We start from the raw sequence: 20,945 nt of genomic DNA, 5'->3' as shown, positions 1-20,945 counted from the left end.
GAAACTGAGGCAAACAAGGTTAAGTGACTTGCCCGGGGTCACATAACTACTAAGTGTCTGGGGCCAGATTTGAACTTTCTAACTCCAGGCCTGGCACTCTATCCACTAAGCCTCCCATCTGCCCCAACCCTAATCTGCATACGTTCCTCAATTTCTATTTTATGGCTTCCTTGGATAAATATGTTTGCTTGTTAACCATGGTCTTTTGTGTAACAAGTATTTGGTGAGAGGGAGCTAGGCTGGACCAGAGAAGCTAATTGCTATCCTCTCCCCCTTAGAGAAACCAGGGGGAAGAAAGTTAAATTTATTCTGAACCCTTAGAAGAGCATCATAACATGGACAGCAAAATATTTATGTATAATAGATATAATTCTAGCCCATTGCGCCCTTTGAGTTAGGAGGGCAAAAAGCTAGCCACAGGACTCTTCTTGCTTTACTGAAAGGTGAATATCACAGTCTCTCTTGAACATATAGAGTGAAACACTCATTTTCATATTGTGAGAGATGATCTCTCAGAAGTGAAGCCTCCTCAAAGGGTCATTAGTTCTTGTTAACGGTTCTGGTATTGTTGCTTTTGAGTGGTACACGTGTACCAACACTAAGTGAAGACCCCTCAGAATACAAGACCCCCTCCCCTAGCCTTCTCCCTCCCCTACTCTTAGATAGCATTAGCAGAAATTCCTGAGCCATAAGAACACCCTGTCTATCTCATCCTCGGGCTAGTTGTATGACCTTGCATAAAAGGCTGCCGAAACTGTAAGGCCCTGAAAAGGGGAACGTGCTAACATTATTTCTATACCTCTTTGTTCTCTCTCTTACTGGGGCAGTTTTCACACGAAAAGATTGTACACCTGAGGCTCACCCAATGAGCCAACGGGAAGGGGGTTAGGGTGGGCTGCTGCGTTCGGTCTATATATTCTTGCCTTAAACAAAGAACTCTCTCTCTCTTTCTTGGGCTGATGTGAGTGCCCTTTCTCAAGAAAGTCAATAAAGAGATTTCTCCTTTTTGCAAACTTTTGTCAAGACTCTGGTTTTAATTTGGGTAGGTGATCTCTGCCCCACGAAATACCTCTCTGAACAAATACCTGCCCAGGTCCCTGGATCTCATTACATACACCTAATACATGCTGTCTGATCGACTGATTGATTCTAACCACCAACAAATCTTGCCTCTTGGCTCTAAAACAAGTCCCATAAGTGGGCAATTCTGGAAGGCTTCCATGACCTGGCAGATTGAGGTCCTTGAACCTTCCCCTAGGGGGCCCAGGCTGAGGCTGCATGCAAATTATGAATAATACACTGCTCTCAAGTAGCCCCCACTTCCGGTGTCTTCACTGGCTCTGGCCGCAGACCAGGTTTAGGCTCTGCCCCCCACGCTTGGAGCGCAAGAAATGAAACTAAGCTTGTTTTCAGGAAACTGAAACAGAAGCGGCCAGGTTTTTTTTTTAAGAATTCTTCTTGCTTCATTTGAATACTCCTGCTGACCTCCCAAACCTCCCCAGGCAGGGACTGGGCACTCCCAATTCCCTCCACATCTAGTAAGTGCTTATTGGGGAGGGCTCCAACTGCCTGGGGAGGAAACAGCAAAGTGGGACAGGACCAAATGCTTTGATTCTACCTCCTCCCCTGTGACCCCAAACAACTAGCCTTAACCAATAAGCAGACTGGCAAATCTCAAAAACAAACTTGGGCGGAGCCCAGGACCGGGGATTTTTCTCTCGGCTTTACAGGGAAAGGACCCTTGATTGAGCGGACTCAGAGACCATTTGAGAAATCAGCACATGTATCTCTGGATGGAGACACAGCGGAAAAAGCTCCTAGCCGTCTCGGCTTTTCTGTTAGCCGTGATCCTCATACTGGCACCCCTCCTGGGGGTTTACTTATACAGAGCCAACTCAGAAGCCTGTCAGCAGGGCTTGGTGCTACGGCAGGAAAGCCAGCAACTGAAGGAGAAGTTGAGGCAGAGCCAGGAAAGCTTCTTGGAGGTGGAGGCCCAATGGCGGAGCTGCAGCAATGTTTCGGTACTGGGGGTGGAATGGGCTCAGGAGTCTTAAGGTAAAGAGGAGCAGAGGGGTAGACGAGCCCAAGGAAGGAGCCGTAGGGAGGGGCCTGAGATCAATGAGCAGGAGATAGAGTCAATTTCTTATAATTCAGCATTTTAGGTTCTAGGCTTGTCTACATAAAACAATCTGTTTGTCCCTGCTTCTCTCTGCCCCAGTTCTCCATGTCTCCCCTAGCTCCTCTCCCCTTTTCCTAGGTCTCCCCTCCCTGAACCTCTTCACCATTTCCCCATCTCTCCATCTTTCTCCCTTCTCTGCCTCCCACTTCCTTATCTCCCCACCTCCCTTCTCTTGTCTCTGTTCCTCACCTGTTCTTTCTTTCCTCCTTTCTCTCTCCCTATCTCGCTTATCTTTGAATCTTTCTCCTCCCCAGATGTCTGCTATCCTATAACTTTTGCTTCCTGTTTTCACCAATCCCCCATTTCCCTTATCTCACCATTTTCCCTCCTCTAGCCCTTGTCTGGCTCCCTGGCTGCTTTGCCTTCTTAAGTCCCCACATCTGCCTTATTTCCCCTTCCCACCCTTCTTGTCTCCCTGCGTTCCCCTCTACTTTTCTAGAACATTCCATGTTTTGGACCTAGAAAGCTTCCTCCTTGGCTCCTTTACCCACCCACCTCCCTCCCAGTTGACCTTGGGAGCTGTTTTGAAACTGGAAGCCAGCCCCAGAAAGGATTGCAGGACATGAGGGCAGATGTGGCTATCTCCTAGGCCCGGTCCATTCACACACCTTTTTCCTCCCCTTAGAGAGACCTGAACAATAACTTGGAGGAGATGGCATCCCAGAGAGATTCGCTGCTCAGTCAGCTACAGAAGCTGAAGGGTAAGGGGCCTGTGTATGTAGGGAGGACCTGGAGCGGCTCCCCTTCCCTCCACCACTCTGGGGGGGAGTCTCAGGACCCTGCCACTTTGAAAAGGGAGTTTCAGGGGCTGGAGGTAGAGAGGGAGGGAAGCACAGACTGACCACCCCCCACCCCCCCAATCCCAGGCTGCCCAGCAAGGTTGGTACTACCTCCCCCAAGGCCCTAACATACATCCAGGGAATGGGGCTGAGAGTAGAGTGATCATAGGTTTTAGAGCTGGAAAGGGACCTTAGAAACCATCTACTCCGGAGGTCCTAAACCTGGGGTCCATGAGTTTGTTTATTTTTAATATTTAGATAACTGTAGTTCAGTGCAATTGGTTTCCTTTGAAATCCTACCTGTTGTATTTTATACATTTAAGCACATCATTCTGAGAAGGGGATCCTGGCCTTCAGCAGATCAATGCCCAAAGTGGGGGACACAACACAAACAAGGCTAAGAACCCCTGGTCTGCTCCCATCTCCTCATTTTGCCCACGAGGAAGCAGAGGCCAGAGAGGTTAAGGACCTTGCCCAAAGTCACCCAGGCACAATGATGGGGGAGGACCCTAGCTCAGGCTCTCTGACCCCAAAGCTTCCCATTTTCCACTAGGACGTGTGACTTCCAGGAGGTCCAGGTGTCTGTGTGGGTTCTGCCACTATGAGCTGCATGACTCTGGGCCAGTCACTTGACCTCTGAGCCTCAATCTTCTCATCTGTCAAGTGAGGGAATTGCACCTCATGAGCTCTGAGGTCCCCTGCAGTTCTTAAGTACGAGTCCATGTTCTCTTCCCTTCTCTGGGCATCATGGGTAGCCACAAGGGGGTCTTAATGCCTTTCCCTAGTAGTCCCTATCCCAGGGATCATTTCCTAAGAAGGAGCCTTGTGAAGAGGGGTGTCTCAAATGGAGGGAATTCAGGCTCTGGGGAAGAAAGTTTGAAGACCCAAGAGGCTTTGGGGGCCTTTCCCATGGCACCAAGTTGGTGGGGATGAGGGTGGGAGTGAAACAATTTCTCCTTCTCATTAACTTCCCCTCCTGCCTTCTTCCCTGGTCCAGAAGAGAACCAGAATTTTGCTGAGAAACTTAGGAATGCTGAGGCAGCCCTGCAGATGGAGAGGTCAGTACTAGCCTCCCTGTGGAGGGGCTGGGCTCTGCTGTCCCTCATAACTTCCCTTAGTGGAGACTTCATATGGATCAGTGACTCACTTGGATTCTTCTTGGGTTAGGTCACTTCTAGAGACAGGGTCATCCTATCTTCTAGGGACACATTTATTTCTGGATGGAGATGCCAAGAACCCTCTACCCCTAGTGTAGGGTAGAGATGTGGGAGGGGTGAGGGTTGATTTCCTGTTGTGTGGCTGAACCAAGACAAATGTGTAAACCCAGGACAGCCTCTCTCCCCTTCCGGAGTGCCACCTGTAGGATCTATGGAAGAGATACCAGGTGAGTCAGGAAGGGCAGTCTAGCCCTGAAGGTCGTCAATACAGACCTGGATTCAGGCAGCAGGGACTCTGAGGGCTTCGCACGAAATAGATCCTGGTTCTGTTACTGACTTGTCATGAGGCCCTGGGCAGTACACTCCTCCTCTTCCTCCTCCTGACTCAGTTTCCTCTATAACACGAAGCCATTAGATGAGATGTCCTCTAAGTTTCCTTCCCACTCTGCCATTTTGGGTTTTGTCTTTTTTTCTCTTCCCCCTCTTCTTCTTCACCATTTGTGCTTTCCAGCCCTTTCCTCATCTGACCTTCTATGACCGCTCTCATAGGGTCCCTTCCAACTCTGACATGGTCTGCTTTTTATTTTGAGGGAGGTTTGAAGGAAGGATGTCTTCTCTTCCACCTCTGGCATTCTAATTAGCTAATCCCCACTCTCCACCCTATTAATCGTGGTGTGCTCTGACATCTTATAACTTAAGTAAGAGATTTACAACTGGGAGGGCTAGAAGGCCCTCAGAGGTCATCTAATCCCATTTTACAGATGAAAAAACAGGCCCGGAGAGTGTCTGGCACATGGCAAGTGCTCGATAAATGCTTGCTTCCTTCAAAACAGGTTAAATGACCTGGCCATCCCATAAGTAGTAAATGGCAAAGCAAGGATTGAGAATAGTTCCTGACTCCAAAAGTTAGGGTTCTTTCAGATATATGAGGCTTTGCTCTGGTCCCTTTCAGTCCTGATATGTGCTGTGGTCCCTCCTAGCATTCAGTTCTCCATATTCTGTGCCCTTGTGATTCTAACATTCTATATTTGGTGTTGGAAGTTCCCCCTAACACTGGTATTCATTGCTGTCATTCTAAGGGCCTTTCCAGCTCTGACATTTTGTGTACTAAGGTCCTTCCAAAGTCTGATCTGCTATATTCTAATAATCTCATTTCAGTAGTCTGTGTGGTAAAGGCTCCGTTCAATGCCCATCTTTGCCATCCTCTGTGCTAACACTCTTCTCAGCTCCAACAATCTGCATTCCAAAGTTTCCCCACACCCCAACTCCAGCCCCCACTCAATGCCCAGCTGTGACATCCTCTGTTCTGATGTCTTTCTCTACTTGGACAGTCTGTATTGGAAGGCTCCCACCCTACCCCCCACTCAATACCCAGCTGTGACATTCTCTGCTCTATGTACCACAACAGGCTTTCCAAAACCAACTTTCTCTCCTTCAGGAAATGTCTGAGTGCCACTTGCTTTTAGAGCCTCACACTCGGTGCTGGGAAAGTTTCTGATATTAAAGAAAGACAATCTCTGTTCTGATGAAACTCATAGTATAGTAATATAACAGACTACACTGACAGTAAGAAGCATTTGGGGATTTTTTCTTTGGGGAAAAAAAGGGGATTTTTCCACTCTTTGAGATGATCTATACCATGGCTCTCCTCCATCGCCACAAACTTTGGAAAAAGGACTATTAACTAGTATGACATTAATTGACAACACATTAATTACCATAGTGCTATTAGGAGTAGGGAGTTGCATTGACCTTCTGTTCCCCGCCAAGAACTCAAGATTGCGGACCTGGGAATGGTGTGGTAGAAATCTCTCTTAGAGGCCCCCAGGACCTATGCTCAGGCAAAGTCATTCAGAAGATCTCTCTCAGTCATGTGGGAAGGGACTAGCAGTGGCTAGGCCCCTAGACCCTAGATATTAGGGAAATATCCCATTGTTCACTAATTCTGACTATCCCCTTCCTGTCCATCCCTCCTACCCCACCTTTATCTTCTAGAGAAAAAAAGAACCCAGAAGAGACAAGTACAGCACTGCCTGGCCCTCAGATCTACTCTTTACTTCTGAGTCTAGGACTGGCCATTACCTTGATTCCCTGAGCATTCTGAGCAAGGTAGGTGACATTGATCAGGGATGAAAGGGGGCTTAGTAAGGTGACATTGACTCGTGGAGGGGACAAGAACTCAATAAAGTAGATGGGGGCTCAGTAAGGGAGATGGGTAATAATGTGACTGGGGCTTATTGAGACGATGGAGGTCAGTGAGGGGGATGGGAGCTCAAAGACAGGTGGTAGGGCTCATTGAGAGGATGAGGGCCCAGTGTGGGAGTTAAAGATGCAGGGAAGCAGGATGGGGCCTCAGAGAGAGGGACTGAAGGATCCATGATGGAATAAAAACCCAGAGAAGAGATAAGGTTTAAGGTATGATGGACTGGGACTCAGTGAAAGGTTTGGGAGCTCATTAAGGGAGGCGGAGTAGATCTGAGAGCAATAAAGAGAAGTGGGAAAGATACAGTGAATGGAACTGTGGAAAGGCTAGCCCTGGCAATGGTGAGAATCCCTGTGGAGCACAGTTTGGCATGACAGGGTGGTGACTCAACATGGGAGAAAAGGTAATAATGAGGGAGATGGGGGGCTTGAGGCCCTGGGGCTCGATGAGGGCATGGGGCTCAACGGAGGCAAGACAGAACCTCAGAGAGAGAGGTTGAAGGATCCCTGAGGGTGTAGGGGTTCAGTGAATGGATGGGGGCTCAACGAGGGAGGTGAAGAGCAACAAGGGAGCTGAAGACTCATTAAGGGGATTGGAGTTCAGCCAGAGGAATGGAATTGGGGCAACAAGGGGAAGTGAAGAAAAGAGAGGGATTCCCAGGCATGTGGAAAGACTAGCCCTGGAAAGGGTGAGATTTCCTGGAGGGGAGAGTTTGGTACCCAAGCTTTTCAAGATTGGGAAGAAATGCAGGTACACAAACAATCCTGAGCATAACAAAGTATGTATTCTTGTTGGGGGGTGGGGATGTGGAACAGACTTTGGGACCTCTGCCCTAGAGAGCGAGCAGAAGTAGCCTGGAATAAGGGAGGGCGGCGGGACACTCTGACCTGACTTCCTTCTATTTTCTGTCCTAGGCACTTCCTACCTTTTTGGAGACTTCTATGCTCTGGTTCCTGGTGTTATTTCCTGAAGCTTAAGAACATGCAGTGAGGCTGATCCAGAGCAGGAACTCTGGGTGGTCTTGTGACACCCAACACTGGACTGTTTGCTCTCACCACCTGATTCTAAAGTCCCAGGGTGTGGAGTGCTAGGATTAGAGGAGAGAAGCAGGAGCGGGGAAATGATCTGGAGGAGGGGAAGAAGAGGGGATGGGCTCTGAGGGAGGATGGGGGAAGGAGCTCCGATATGGAGCAGGCACTGGGGTGTCCTTGATAGAAGTAGCTAAGGGGATGGGCTAGGAGTTGGGATCGTTAAAATAAAAGATGACTATAGTTTACATTTTCTGATCCTTTTGGGGAGATGGGGAAGGAAAGAGCTGAGAATAGGAGATGGGAGAGAAGGAGAGTAAGAGTTTAGCTTTTCTCGGCCCTTGTCCTTCCCTATCAAGGTGCAGTCTCCTCTTGGGAAGCTTTGAGGTTTAGTAGAAAGAGTACTGAATTTAGACCTGAGCTCCAGTCCTATCTCTGATACTTACAAATATGCATAGACTCGGGAAAGTCACCTAACTTCACTGGGCCTCAGTTTCCTTATCTGTAAAATGAGGGGGTTAGACTAGATGACTCCTAAGGTCTTCTCCAGCTGTAGACATAGGAAGCTATCATCTTGTGAGCAAGGTCAGAGACAGAGAGAGAGAGAGGTGGAGTCAAGATGGCAGAGTGAGAGAAAGCATTTTTGCCTATCACATCTAGTACACCTCTTCCACACCAACTTAGAAAATGCACCAGATCAAATTCCAATTGGAAAAGCTGTTTTTAAAAAATCACAGTTAGTCATTTTTCCAGCCCAGAGCAACTTAAAAAGAGATAGAAAGCTTTGTCTGGGGCAGGGGATGGCTAGGAATGTTTGACGGCAGGGACGCTTAGGGGGCAGCATTTTAGCACCCGGGGGAGAAAGGGGGCCAAGACACAGTACCAGGGCAGGAAACAGCAGGGTAGAGAGACACCTCAGGGAATACCTGAGCTGGGGACAGAAATGGCTTCCCTGTGACAGCTCTGTTGCCCATTACCCCAGTTCTGGGTCACAGATTCAGGGTGGAGAAAGTGAGCTGGGCCCTAGCTGAGTGCTAAACACAGAATGAATTCCAGGATGGCAGTCGTACATTTCTGAGCCCATGAGCATCGACTCAGTTCTAGCCTAACCCAGCACGTGAGTCTGCAGTGAAATAACCAGGGCAGAAGACTAAGAGTAAAAGAGACCCAGGTTCAGTCACTCTTGACCCTGCAGAACCTCCCGGAGGCAAAATGACGGAGTCTAGGAACAGTTTACAGGAGCTGAACTATACACAGGCCAGCAAACCCAAACCGGGATCAGGAACTTTCAGAGATCAGACCAGGAGGACAGTGAATAGACCTCTACCTGTTTCACACTATTTGGGGAGTAATGAAAGATTGCAGGCCCCTAGACTGAACTGGGAAAGAAGCAGAAAGATGGAGAAGGACAGAAGTTCAAGCCAGATACCCCCCCAGAAGTGAGCAGAGCCCAACACTAACATAAAGTCCAAAGTCAAGCTGCGCCAGGGAGAAATAATCTGAGGACTACCCTGACAGCCAGGAACAACAACAAAAAGAAAAAAACATACATAATACTTCAAGAAATTATAAAAGAAAACTCCCCAAATTCCTTAGAGCCAGAGGGCAAAGTAGCAGTTGAAAAAATTCACTGGTCACCTCTTAAAAGAAACAAAATTAAAACTCCCAAGAATATTACAGCCAAGGTCAGAGAAAGAGTAGGGCAGAGCAAAAACTGGACTTACATTCTGCATTTTCAGCTCAAGATTTTTGCCCCTGCAATAGGCTGCTTCCTCTCACCAGTTAGTAGTAGAAGCCAACTTGTCCACATGGCCCATTTGATCCCAGTGATTCCTATGAGCTTGGTCACCCTCCTGCTACACCTCAGGGCCTTCCATAGGTGGTAACATACCCTGTCACTGGGAAAGGGCTAAAGCTGGGCCATCAGAGGTGCTCTTGACACCCTTGGCATTTAAAATAACCATGAAGAAATATGACTTATTGGACTGTGTGGCTTCTACTTGGGTTTTGGAAGCTGTAGGCCAAGGGTCAGTTAGTCAATAAACTTTATTAAGTGCCTACTATGTGCCAGGCACTGTGCTAAGTGCTGGGTATGCAAAAAAAAAAAGGCAAAAGACAGTTCATGTTCTCAAAGAGCTCATAGTCTAACTGATTAGAATTAATAGGGGTTGGGGAAGGCTCCCTATAAAAGGTGAGGTTTTAGGTGGGACTTGAAGGAATCCTGGGAAGTCAGGAAATAAGGACAAAAAGGGAGAGCATTTGCCATGTGGAAGATAGTTCATGAAAAGTGGCTACTTTTCCCAGGTTCAAAGCAGGCCATTTGGGGAAACCAATTTTGCTCACTGGGGCCCAACACCCCTTCCTACCCTTTGTCCCCAGTGCAATATTCTCTGTTTTCAGACCATAGAAACCAAAAGCTAATACCCAGAACAAGTAATTAAGACATAAACAGGAAAATAACAAAAGAGAAGCAAGTCATGGTATTGTCAACCCGACCAGAACTGGTCTCTAACCTGTGGGTGGCTGGAGCCAAAGAAAGCAGACCAAAGACAGGAGAGTCGGGAATCAGACAAGAGTTTAATTAATTTCAGAGTGAGGGAAACAGCTTGTAAGCAAGGGCATGTGTTCCAGAGACTGGTCCTTAGTGGGCAGCCCTGAGGCAGTATGGGGGATCTCAATACTTATACCCAGAGGTTCCCAAAGTTATTAGACCTACTGCCCCTTTTTCAAAAAAAAAAAATCACTCAATGCCCCCCTGGAAATCTACTTTCTTTAACCCTTTAATGTTTCTTTTTAATGTGCACCATTTCAAAAATATATAAAATATTTTTAAATGACACATTTTAAATTTAACAATTTATTTAAATTTGTGGGGTTTTTCCTGCATTGAAATTTTGATAATGCAATATTGTACCACGTAAGCACATAGTATTGTGTTGTAAACAAGTCATCACAAGCATATTCCTGCTGATGCATATTGGACTTTGTGACAATGCAGGACAGGTTCCCCTGCCAACACTTGCTTATTAAGACCTGTCAGTGGACTTGACCACTGATTGGTTATAACTTGCATGTTGTATGTTTATTTGGAAAATAATGTAATCACCTGACTTTAACTCTGTTACACAACAGATGAAACATGTAGTTTTTCAAATTTTTCTTATCTTCTTTACTTATGCTTCTACCGCCCCTTTATTTTTATTCAACATCCCCCAACTGCACCTGAGGCTACTACTGCCCCCCTGGATTGCTCGGTCCACTTTGGAATCACCCACTTTGGGAACCTCTGCTTATACCAATGGCTGCACAGTGAGCTGTAGCCCAGGCAATGAAGGGCAAAAGCAACAATGTGACAAGTTTGATTCATAGCAGGACTTCATGACCGGAACGTGGGTACTACATGTACTTGTCTAAGCTTACAGACCACCTGGTGCTGGTGTGAAACAATTCTGTGGTTTCACTGGGGCTGAGATCATCCAGACGGGGAGCACAAAGTTTTGTTGTTATGCCAAGCCTGCTTGCTGTGTCTTAGTTCCGGAAAACAGGGCATCTCCTAATATCTTGACAATATATTTCTGCCTGCACAAAGAAGTGGGAGAAATTCCTACACATCCCTCCCACCCAACCCCACTAAGAAGCATTTATTAAGCACCTACTGTGTGCAAGGCCCTGTGTTGAGGATATAAATATACAAAATGGAATAATCCTTCCTCTTTAGGAGCTTGTATTTCACTAACTCTCCCCAAGGTACTGGGGAGCATGTATAACAATAAGTACTGGGGACATTGCTGCTTTAGAACTCGTAGCTCAGTGGCAAATGTTTGAGAGAGACATGGTAGCATGATGCATAGAGGACTGACCTTGGAGTAAAGAATTAGTCAATCCACAAGCTTACCATGTCAGGAAGACCAAAACTGAAATTCAGCCTCAGATACTCACTAGTTGTATGACCCTAAGCAAAGTTGATTAACTTCTGTTTGCCTCAATTTCCTCATCTGCAAAATGGAGATAATAATAGCACCTACCTCTCAGAGTTATTGTGAGAATCTAATGAGATAATTGTAAAAGTGCTCAGCATGATGCCTGGCACATAGTAAGTGTTATATAAATGTTAACTATTATTGTTGTCTTCATCATTGTACTAAGTGCTAGAGATACAAACAGAAAGTCCCTGACCTCAAGGAGCATATATTCTAATAGGAGGTACAATATGTACATATATGCCAAACATCTACAAACTAAATGCAGAGTGGCATTAGAAGGAATAATATTTTTAAAGGACTTAGCACACTGTCTAGCATATATTAGGTACTAAGTAAATGTGTGCTCTCTTCTCTTGTTCCCCATCCACAGAGAAGGAGGTGATATTCTTTTTTTGTGACTGGAGCCAGTCTTAGGGATGGTGTCTGAGATTTGCATGCTGTCTCTTTTTACCTTGAAACCAATAGATCACTGTGGCAGCCAGCTGTCTGGGTGCTACCCTCTCTTCCTTCCTCTTGAGTCTGTCGGTCAGTCAACTAGCATTTATGAAGCACCTACTATGTTTTAGCCCCTTGTGCTAAGTGCTAGGCATACAAACAAGATGGTCTGTGGGCTGGCCAAGAGCAGGGAGTTCCCTCTTGGACTCTACCCGGTCCTCCACCTTTCTTCTACCCACTTTTTGAGTCAGGGTAGAAGAGGAGCTTTCTCCCCAGGGCTCTGTGGGCTGCCCTATCCTAATGAAACCTACCAGGTGGTTGTCACCCAATAGAAGTGGCTTGCCGAGTCAGAGGAAGGAAGCAAACAGCTTTGAACTCCCTTTCTAGGTTTGCTACTTGTTATGAGAATTCTTGGATTATAGACACCAATAAAATAGTAATCAATACTGCCTGAATCTGCCCCTAGGTGGTCTAAACAACATACTAAAACAGGAGGGTTTCAGTTTATATGTTCTGTGAAATATAAAAGCCCTTAGAAGCCACAGTATCTGCAACACAGTTAAGGGAGAGAAGGAGCTACATATCTCCATTAACCAGGTTTTTATAGAGATGTAATCAAGTTGTTGGGTTGGGGGTTTTTTATAGGCAGGAATCCAATAGTGTCTGAAGGTTAAAAGAGGAGCAAATGTCAGTATAAAGGAAGAGCTTAGCATATAACAAAACAAATGTCAAACACATATTAGCGAACAATTAGAGGTGGCCAGGGAGCTGGATAGTTGCAGTTCACGTCTGACCCAACATTCCTGCACACATGAGCTACCACATCTGTGGATATCTCTGATAAACTCCATTATCCGCCCTTCTCCCCATGAGCCTGGGAAGGAAGGAGTCACACTGCCCCTAATGCCAATTCTCCACTATCTCAGTCATGCCCGCTCCTGCTAGGTAGAGCAGGCACCAGTATCTCCACCACCTCCCTCCTCCCATTCCAACCCAGTGCAGCCTTGAAACAGGCGACATTTCCTTGGCTGGGAAGACAAGCAAAAACTGAAACTCCCAGAACTCTTAAGTAAGTGTCCAGACCGCTCCCCTCCCTCCCCCAAGGAATCACCAGCACCACCTGCTCTCCAGCCTCCACAGGCTGCTATGCCCTCTCTCCTTTCTTCCGTTGAGATAGCAATGCTGGAAAGTGAGATAAAGAAAGAAGAGGTAGGAGCAAGATGCTGATCTGGGCACTGAGGACCAGAGATGCAATCAGTGATTCCTAGAGCCAAGTGAGGTCTGGGAGCAACAATGGCTGTTCAAATACAGAAGAAGTGCCACCTTCCCCACTTTTTCTTTGAATCCACAAAGCTGAGACCGGAATAAGGGAGGAAGAGTAAACTCTCCTTTCCCCCACTCCCTTTCGGGAGTCTTGGAAGTGTGCATATAGGATCTTTCTCATTCACACCATAGAATCTTGGAAGGGGAGGGGAAGGGGGGAGGGCAGTGAAGAAACTGCACACCACATACCAAGTGTCTGAATCTATGAATGCCTTGAGAAATGACCTGTGGGAGAATGACTTTAAGGAACTACAGCTCTAAGCTAGATGAATATGATATGTTCCATATTTTAATATTTAATCAGTATTTCACTCCCTCTCTGACAACAAATTAGAATCTTGCCAACAAAGGCTTAAACAAAGATGTTTCTGAAACGACTAGAAGGCTGAGTCAGTTTTCTAGCTCTTTGGGCATAGTTCCAAATTGCTCTCCAGAATAGCTGGATCAGTTCACAACTCCACCAACAATTCCAGCTCATTTTATGATGAGGAAACCAAGACAAACAGTTAGGTGACTTATCCAGGGTCATACAGCTAGTAATTGTCTGAGTTCATATTTGAACTCAAATCTTCCTGACTCCAGGTCTGACACTCTATCCACGGCACTACCTAACCACCCATGGGAGAAATAAATAGATTTGGGGATCAGGAGAAAACAGCTGAAGTGTCAACATCTGATACCATACATAAACTCCAAATGAGTACATAATGGACATAAAGGGTGATGTCATAAATACATTAGAGGATCAAAGAAGAAATTATCTCTCAGCTATTAAAATAGGAAAAGAGTCCATGATCAAACAAGGGCTAGACAGGATCACAGAGGATAAAATGGATAATTATAAAATTAAGAAATCTTTTTACAAAAACAAAACCAATGCAGCTGAAATTAGAAAGGAAACAAGTAACTGGTGAAAATCTTTTCAGTGAATTCCTCTGAGAAAGTTCTCATTTCCAACATATATAAAGAACTGATTCAAACTTAAAAGAATTTAAGTGCCATTCTCCCAGCAATAAATGGTCAAAGTTATAAATAAGACATTTTCAGAAGAAGAAATGCGGGGCAGCTAAGTGGCACAGTGAATAGAGAACTAGCCTGGAATCCAGAGCACCTGAGTTCAGATTTGACCTCAGATACTCACTGTGTGACCCTGAGCAAGTCGCTTAACCCCAATTGTTTCCTTCCCCCCAAAATAAGAAAAAAACCCTTTTAAAAAAAGGAGAAATAAGAGGTTATCAAAAATATGGAAAAATGTTTCAGATCTCTAGTAATTAAAGAAATACATTTAAAGCGACTGTGAGGGTCCACTTCATACCTATCCTATCAGGTTGGCAAAGTTGGCTAAAAAGGAAAATGACAAATGTTGTAGGGGCTGGGGGGGAAACAGGTATATTAATATGAGATAAATGAAAAGCCCAAGAGACAGAGTTTCTGGGTAATTGATAATTTATTAATTAGGCTAGTGGATAATCAATAAACTGATGGGTCAGTGGTTTCTCTCAGTAACCAAAGACTCTGATAGAGATATCGAATGCCTTAATATACTTTTGAAAAGAGGGTGCCTCTAACAAGTGAAAATCAACCCTGATTGGTGAACAATTAATGAGGGGATAGACATATTAATGAGGAGGTGGGTTAAAAGTCTTCAATTATTTCTGCTGAGAATGTGGATTGATCATGAGACTCAGTTTCCTCCAGCAATCTAGACAAAGAAATCCATCTATACCCAGAGCATTCTTGTTGGTTTTATCTGTTATGAACTGGGTTACCCTCCCCACACACACACACCAGAGATTGTTATTGTAGAAAAGGTTTTCTTGGTTCTGCTAACTCTGCTGTGTGTCAGTTCACACAAGTGTTCTCTGGTTTCTCTGAAACCATTCCTTTCTTCGTTTGTTATGGCACAATAGCATTCCATTACATTAATATACCATAGTTTGCCCATTTAATTCCATAACTGATGGCACCTCCTTAGTTTCTAGTTCTTTGCCATCACAAAAGAGCCTCTAGATATTTCTAAATATCTAAGTTTTTTGTTTCTTTGTTCTTGCTGGGATATAGGCTGATTAGTAATATTACTGGCTCAAAGAGTAAGCAAAGTTTAGTAACTTTTGGGATTGTTCTTAATCTCTCTTAATACTAGTTTCTTCCCTCTACAATAACAACCACACTGCAAAGACAAAAAACTTAGAAAGACTTAAGAACTATGACCATAGCCGACCACCATTCCAGAGGACCCATAAGGAAATGTGCTACCCACCTCCTGACAGAGGAATAATGGACTCAAGGTACAGAATGAGACATATATTTTTTGGACCTGGTCAATGGGAGAATTTGTTTTAGTGACTGCATTTTGTTATAAGGGTTTTGGTTTTCTGGTTTTGGAATTGTTTTTTCTGTGAAGGAGAGGAAAAAGTAGAAAGGAGAGAGAATAGATTTTTGTTCATTGAAGAAAACTAAATTAAATTTGAAGGAAAAATAATTGAAAGAATTGGAGTTGATGAGGTAACCAAATGAGAGTATAGAAAAAAAAGAGAGACGAGCCCTAGACAGAGCCTTGGGGGATACCCAGAGTTGGTGGGCTTGACATGGATGTAGATCCAACAAAGGAGACTGAAGTGGTCAGACAAGGAGACAAAGTTGATTCTGAGACAAGAGGGAAGAAGAGGGACTGGTATGTTGGGGGCAGGGACAGCTACCTGAGCTTGCTGTCCAGTCTCCTAGCCCTGCTAGGAAATTACTAGACAAAACACGTGAACGGCAAACCTAGAGGAACAGCCCATGTAGAGTGCCACCTGGTGTTTATTTCAGACACTGCAGTCTGAGGTAATATAAATTCTCTTGCCTAAGACAACCCCGTTTTCTCCCTCTAAGGATAAGAAAGGAAAAATGAAGTTAAAGTAGTATAATGCATATTAGCTATCTGACCACAGGTGTTTCCCTTACCCTCTCAGTGTCCCTGGCAACTCTCTAAGACCACAAGTTACAAATGAGTTGCAATCTATATTGCTGGAGATAGTTTCCATATCATGGAATTCCTTACACTGGTCACCTCACAATTCCCTATAGTAGTGAAATCACAGATTTTTCATCAGAAAAAAAAATTGGGAGAAGGCTATGGTTGCCTCAGAACTCACAGCTCAAATTTAAAAGTTTAACATGCAGTGCCATCTGCCTCTGGAAGATCTGCCAGAGTCTCTTGAGGAAGATTAGAAGCCTCATAACTTGGTTTTGGAACCATAAAGATTCCGCCATGATGCCCAGATTTGGAGATGCCACAATAGTCATATTCCAGGTGCTTCCTCTTCTATCTCCATATCCTATCCTTAGATTGTAGAATGTCTCTCTATGTTCCCACCTGCAGCCCTGCTTTTCAACACCCCCTTAGATCTACCATCAACAATAAGTCTTTATCTAGTGACGTCATTACTTGGCAGTCGGAGATGCAGCCTTCAGGGAAATGTAACCCAAAGAACTCCCCCAGTAATCATTGTTTTCAGGGACCAAGCATAAAGGGAAAAAGTATTCTAGAAACATTTACCCTTTGTCATACCTACTACAATAAATTTTCTCAGTCAACAAATAATAATACAATCATTATTATTGGGAAAGGGAGGAGAGAGACATAGGTGAACCTTTCTTACATAATGGGGACACTGGCTACCTAAGGCCCGGTCCTAAGGAGGACTATATGGTTTGCCTGATGAATATCCCAAGGAAAAACTGGTAAACCTGCTGCCACAGGGGAGTGGTCATAGGGCCCTTTCCCTTTCTTATTCAGATAAGGCAGCAGTATCCTGGATATTGTGCATTAACACTGAAAGATGATGACAAGTCTGGTCAGCTGAGCTAGAAATGAACGTGCATACAGAAAGCTTGAACAAATGGAATAACTGTCTCTTCCCTGGCAGCTTTGGATTCAATAGGAAAAAAAATCCACCGTAGGCCCCTGGGTTGGGATGGTACCTTGGGTTTTCTCTCTCTCTCTCTCTCTCTCTCTCTCTCTCTCTCTCTCTCTCTCTCTCTCTCTCTCTCTCTCTCTCTCTCTTCTCTCTGTCTCTGTGTCTTTCTCTTTCTTTCTATCTCTCTTTCTCTCTCTGTCTCTCTCTCTCTCTCTCTCTCTCTCTCTCTCTCTCTCTCTCTGTCTCTCTCTCTCTCTCTCTCTCTCTCCCCCCCTCCCCATCACCCTCTGTCTGTGAGTGAATGGTATGGTTGTTTTTCTGTCTCTGTTGTGTTTATTCATTGCTGATCTTAGATGAATGACTATGTGAATGAATCAGAGACAGAAAGGACCAGATTATAAAGTAATGAGCTGGGGATAGGGGCGGGGAATGGTGGTAGTCATCACTTTTAAGTTTGAGTCTATTCTCCCAATGAACCAAAGCGATGGAGAAGAGTGGGCTCCTGCTGTCGGTGGAGTCTTTTGTACTTTGTACTAAATATTCTTCTCAGTAAATATCCATTTCCAAAGGTTTATTTATGCTCAGTCATTTCAGTCGTATCTGACTCTCTCTAACTCCTTTCGGGGTTTTCTTGGCAAAGGTCTGAAGTCTCCACTTCCCCCACCAGCCCCTGGGCAAAAAGGGAGAGGAAGAATGCTTGACAGAGGGAAGGTCCGAGGAAGCCTGGACAGGGTTAGGCTGCAGGAAGGGACAGGGAGAATCAAGACTTAGAGCTGGACGGAGTTTAGAAACCATTCTATTCCAGCCGGATCATTTTACAGATGAAAAACTGAGGCCCAGAAAAGTGAAGTCACTTGGTCCAGGGGTTAGAAGAGATGGGATGTCAGGGAATGGAGTGAAGAGCACCAGGGTTTCAGGCTAGGTTTAGGGGTCAGGAGAAGGGAGGACTGGAGCGACAGTCGTGGGGCTAAGGCAGGGATAGGAGAGAGAGAGAGAGAGAGAGAGAGAGAGAAGCACTTGTGGGATGGGGCATGGGGTCCCAGGTATGGTGAGGAGACCAAGGAGGGCAGTTTGATGGGGTAGATATGCCGGGACTAGATTCAGACTTCTGCTAAATCGGTCCTCTGCTGGGCTCTGCCTGCCCCTCTGGAGTTCCTCTCAGAGCCACCAGGGGGAGCTGCCTCCCCGCAGGTCCTCCTGGGGCCTTCTGCCTGCGGCTCTCAGTTTCTAGGGCGGTGGAGGCAGAGGCCTTAGCCTGGACCCCAGACTCCAAAGGGATCAGCTCTAGACTCTCATCCGGGATCAGACAACAAGGAGGAGGAGAAGAACGAGGAGCCAGCTGAGAGCCTGCGGGAGGGGAGATAATGGTAACTATGGGAAGTCCCATTTTCCGAAGCACTTACAAAATGTTACAAATGGTGCCAGTCTTACAAATTCTTTAACACGAAGCGCAAGTGACTTGGGAATGGAATAGAAGCAATCGACATTGATGAAGCACTCTAAGGCTTGCAGAGCATTTTAAATGCATGAGCTCGTTTGAGCCCGGATGAGTTGTGGATGCATTTGGGCACTGGGCGAACCCCTCCCCGCTAAAACCCGCTGCTAGGGAATCAATCCCATACTCCATTGGAGCTGACCCCTTATACATACAAGAGCTCCACTAAGGCTCCGGGACCCTTCAGATGTGTCCAGATCTCCATTAAATCCTCACTATACCCAAGGAGATCATAATGGAATGGGTTCCTATTTAGAGATTGGCCCTCCTGTAACATAAATCTCCACCCAACTTGGCTAACATTTATGTAGCCCTTTAAGGTTTGCAAAGCAGTTATCTCATTTTATCTTCACAACAACCTTAGGAGATGGGTGCTAGCTACTATTATCCTCATTTTACTTTGAGGTTAAGTGACTTGCCCAGGATCACACAGCTAGTTAATCTGAGGCAAGATTTTAACTCAGGCCTTCCTGACTCCAAGTCTAATGCTTTATCTATTGTACTAACTAACTTTTGGGGACCCCCCACCCAAGAGACCTCCCCCCATATATGTTATTGTTGTTGAGCCATTTCAGTGGTGTCCAACTCTGTGACCCCCATTTGGGTTTTCTTGGCAAAGATACAGTAGTAGTTTCCTTCTCTAGTTCATTTCACAGATGAAGAAACTGAGGTGAACAGGATTAAGTGACTTGCCCAGGGTCACAGAGCTAGTAAGTATCTGAGGCTGGATTTGAACTCAGGTACCATATGTGCCTCCTTCTTAACCCTGTCCAGTGCTTCCCAGTCTCTATGTTCCCAATTCCCCGGTCTTGTCTTTAACTCAAGCAGAGTCCCAGATTCTACCCCAACTCTCCAGGTCTTTTCTCCACAAATAAGATAATATTGTTTAAAAAGAAGAAACACTTAGCATAGTGCCTGGCACATACTAGGAACTATATAAATATATATTACCTTTTCCCTTCCCTTCTAACCATGCCCCCAACTGCAAGACCCTGCAGGACACTTACCCATCCCCTCTTGGATGCCCCCAAGATCCCTGATCTCTCCTCCAATTCTTTCCTTTCTAAGCCCAGCCAGGCTCAGGTGCCCATCTCCCCTCTTCTTCCCCAATCTACTCACCTTTTTCCAGATTGGGGCCTCCATCCTTAACTTTCAGAACACAGATCAAGTCCAGAAGCAGTGCCATACCAGTGATGGTTCAAGTAATTGACACTTGTCATCAGTCTACACAGCTAGCAGCTCAGGTTTAAAGTTAAGTGACTTCTATATGATAATATTAGCCTACATTTATATGTGGTGGCTCAAACTTTAGTTGTACTTTCAACAGCCCATTATCTATCAACACCCTACTCTACCAGTCCATCAACTCCTCCAGCTATAGCCCAGACCCCCTGCCCTATCTCTCTGGTTCGCCCACCCCCACCCCTAGACCCTTGCTAAATGTTGTCTTCCTGTGGTCCCAGTCTAGGAGACTAAGAGATTTCTTTGGGTCTCTTTCTGGACAAAATTGCCCTTCTGGCCACCTCTTGATCTGCTGCTCCCTCAGCTCATACACTTGGACACAGGACACCTCTGACCACGCTAACTCCTTGGTTCTGTGCTCTCTGTCTCTGCCTCCATGTGCCTGGGCCCAGTTATGCACCAGCACCTCCCTTCTAGGGGCTTCCTGTTTCTTTGCTCTCTTGTCCTCCTGTCTTTAGAAAACAGAATGTCAGAGCTGGAAGGACTTCTGAGAATCCCTAATCCAAGCTCCTAATTTTACAGAGGAGGAAACAGGACCAGAGAGGGGAAGACACTTATTAGATATGTGATCTGATCACTTAACTTCTCTCTGCTTCAGTTTTCCACATCTGTAAAATGGGGTTGGGGGGAATGTAATAATAGCACATACTTCCCAGAATTGTTGTGAGGATGGATTAGTTCAGAGATATAAAGTGCTTTGCAAACCTTCAAGTGCTGTATAAATGCAAGCTATTAGGCCAGTCCACAGAGCTAGGCCTATAAACCCAGTTCTCCTTGATCCTAGGCCACCATGCCATGCTGTTCCTCTTAGGGTTGGGATCCCCAAATCTCCAGTTCTCCAATGGCCATGTAGCTCCCTTCTCTCAATATCATCCACCCATCACTGCTGCTAGGGATGGCAGGACACTCATGTCTCCCCAAATAACCCTGTTAAATCACCAACAACCTCACTTTATGCTTGAAGGAACTGTTGTTCTTGGGAGACATCAACAGTATGGCGGTCAGGCTACCCTCAGCAGTTACACAAATAGCAAATGAGTACTTCCTAGGGATTCTCATTCCATTTTCATCATCATCTCACTACCATCACCTTCACTCTGTCATCACCACATCATCTTTATGACCACCATTATCATTGCTGCCACCATTAGCAGCAGCATTATAATAATACCTGACACTTAGGGAAGGAGGCAGCATGGTACAGTAGAAAGAAACTGGA

General features: G+C 45.5%; 1 protein-coding gene across 2 annotated transcripts; it reads left to right on the top strand.

Moving 5' to 3' along the window:
- Positions 1–1,431: 1,431 nt before the first annotated feature.
- Positions 1,432–7,594, top strand: BST2 (bone marrow stromal cell antigen 2). Of its 2 annotated transcripts, XM_020969363.2 has the most exons (5): positions 1,455–2,021; positions 2,805–2,880; positions 3,956–4,016; positions 6,111–6,224; positions 7,233–7,594. In XM_020969363.2, exons 1-4 carry the CDS (start codon positions 1,782–1,784, stop codon positions 6,208–6,210), a joined length of 477 nt encoding a protein of 158 aa, XP_020825022.1. In that variant the 5' UTR covers positions 1,455–1,781; the 3' UTR covers positions 6,211–6,224; positions 7,233–7,594. The 2 variants fall into 2 exon arrangements, 1 of the variants encoding a protein (XP_020825022.1); XR_002321149.2 differs by lacking the exons at positions 6,111–6,224; positions 7,233–7,594 and adding an exon at positions 3,512–3,669 and having other exon boundaries at positions 1,432–2,021.
- The last annotated feature ends 13,351 nt before the right edge of the window (positions 7,595–20,945 follow it).

The sequence above is a fragment of the Phascolarctos cinereus genome, unplaced genomic scaffold (assembly GCF_003287225.1).
Source record: "Phascolarctos cinereus isolate Bilbo 61053 unplaced genomic scaffold, phaCin_HiC Scaffold_4;HRSCAF=312, whole genome shotgun sequence".
Lineage (NCBI taxonomy): Eukaryota > Metazoa > Chordata > Mammalia > Diprotodontia > Phascolarctidae > Phascolarctos > Phascolarctos cinereus.
This window is presented reverse-complemented; position numbering and strand designations above follow the sequence as displayed.

What these genes read in the sequence shown, in the direction of transcription:
- BST2 (XM_020969363.2), top strand. Translation starts at nt 1,782, where the DNA reads ATGTATCTCTGGATGGAGACACAGCGGAAAAAGCTCCTAGCCGTCTCG. An exon ending in GGAGCTGCAGCAATGTTTCG is followed by an intron (nt 2,022 to 2,804) that starts GTACTGGGGGTG and finishes TCCTCCCCTTAG; the next exon opens with AGAGACCTGAACAATAACTT. An exon ending in GCAGCCCTGCAGATGGAGAG is followed by an intron (nt 4,017 to 6,110) that starts GTCAGTACTAGC and finishes TTTATCTTCTAG; the next exon opens with AGAAAAAAAGAACCCAGAAG.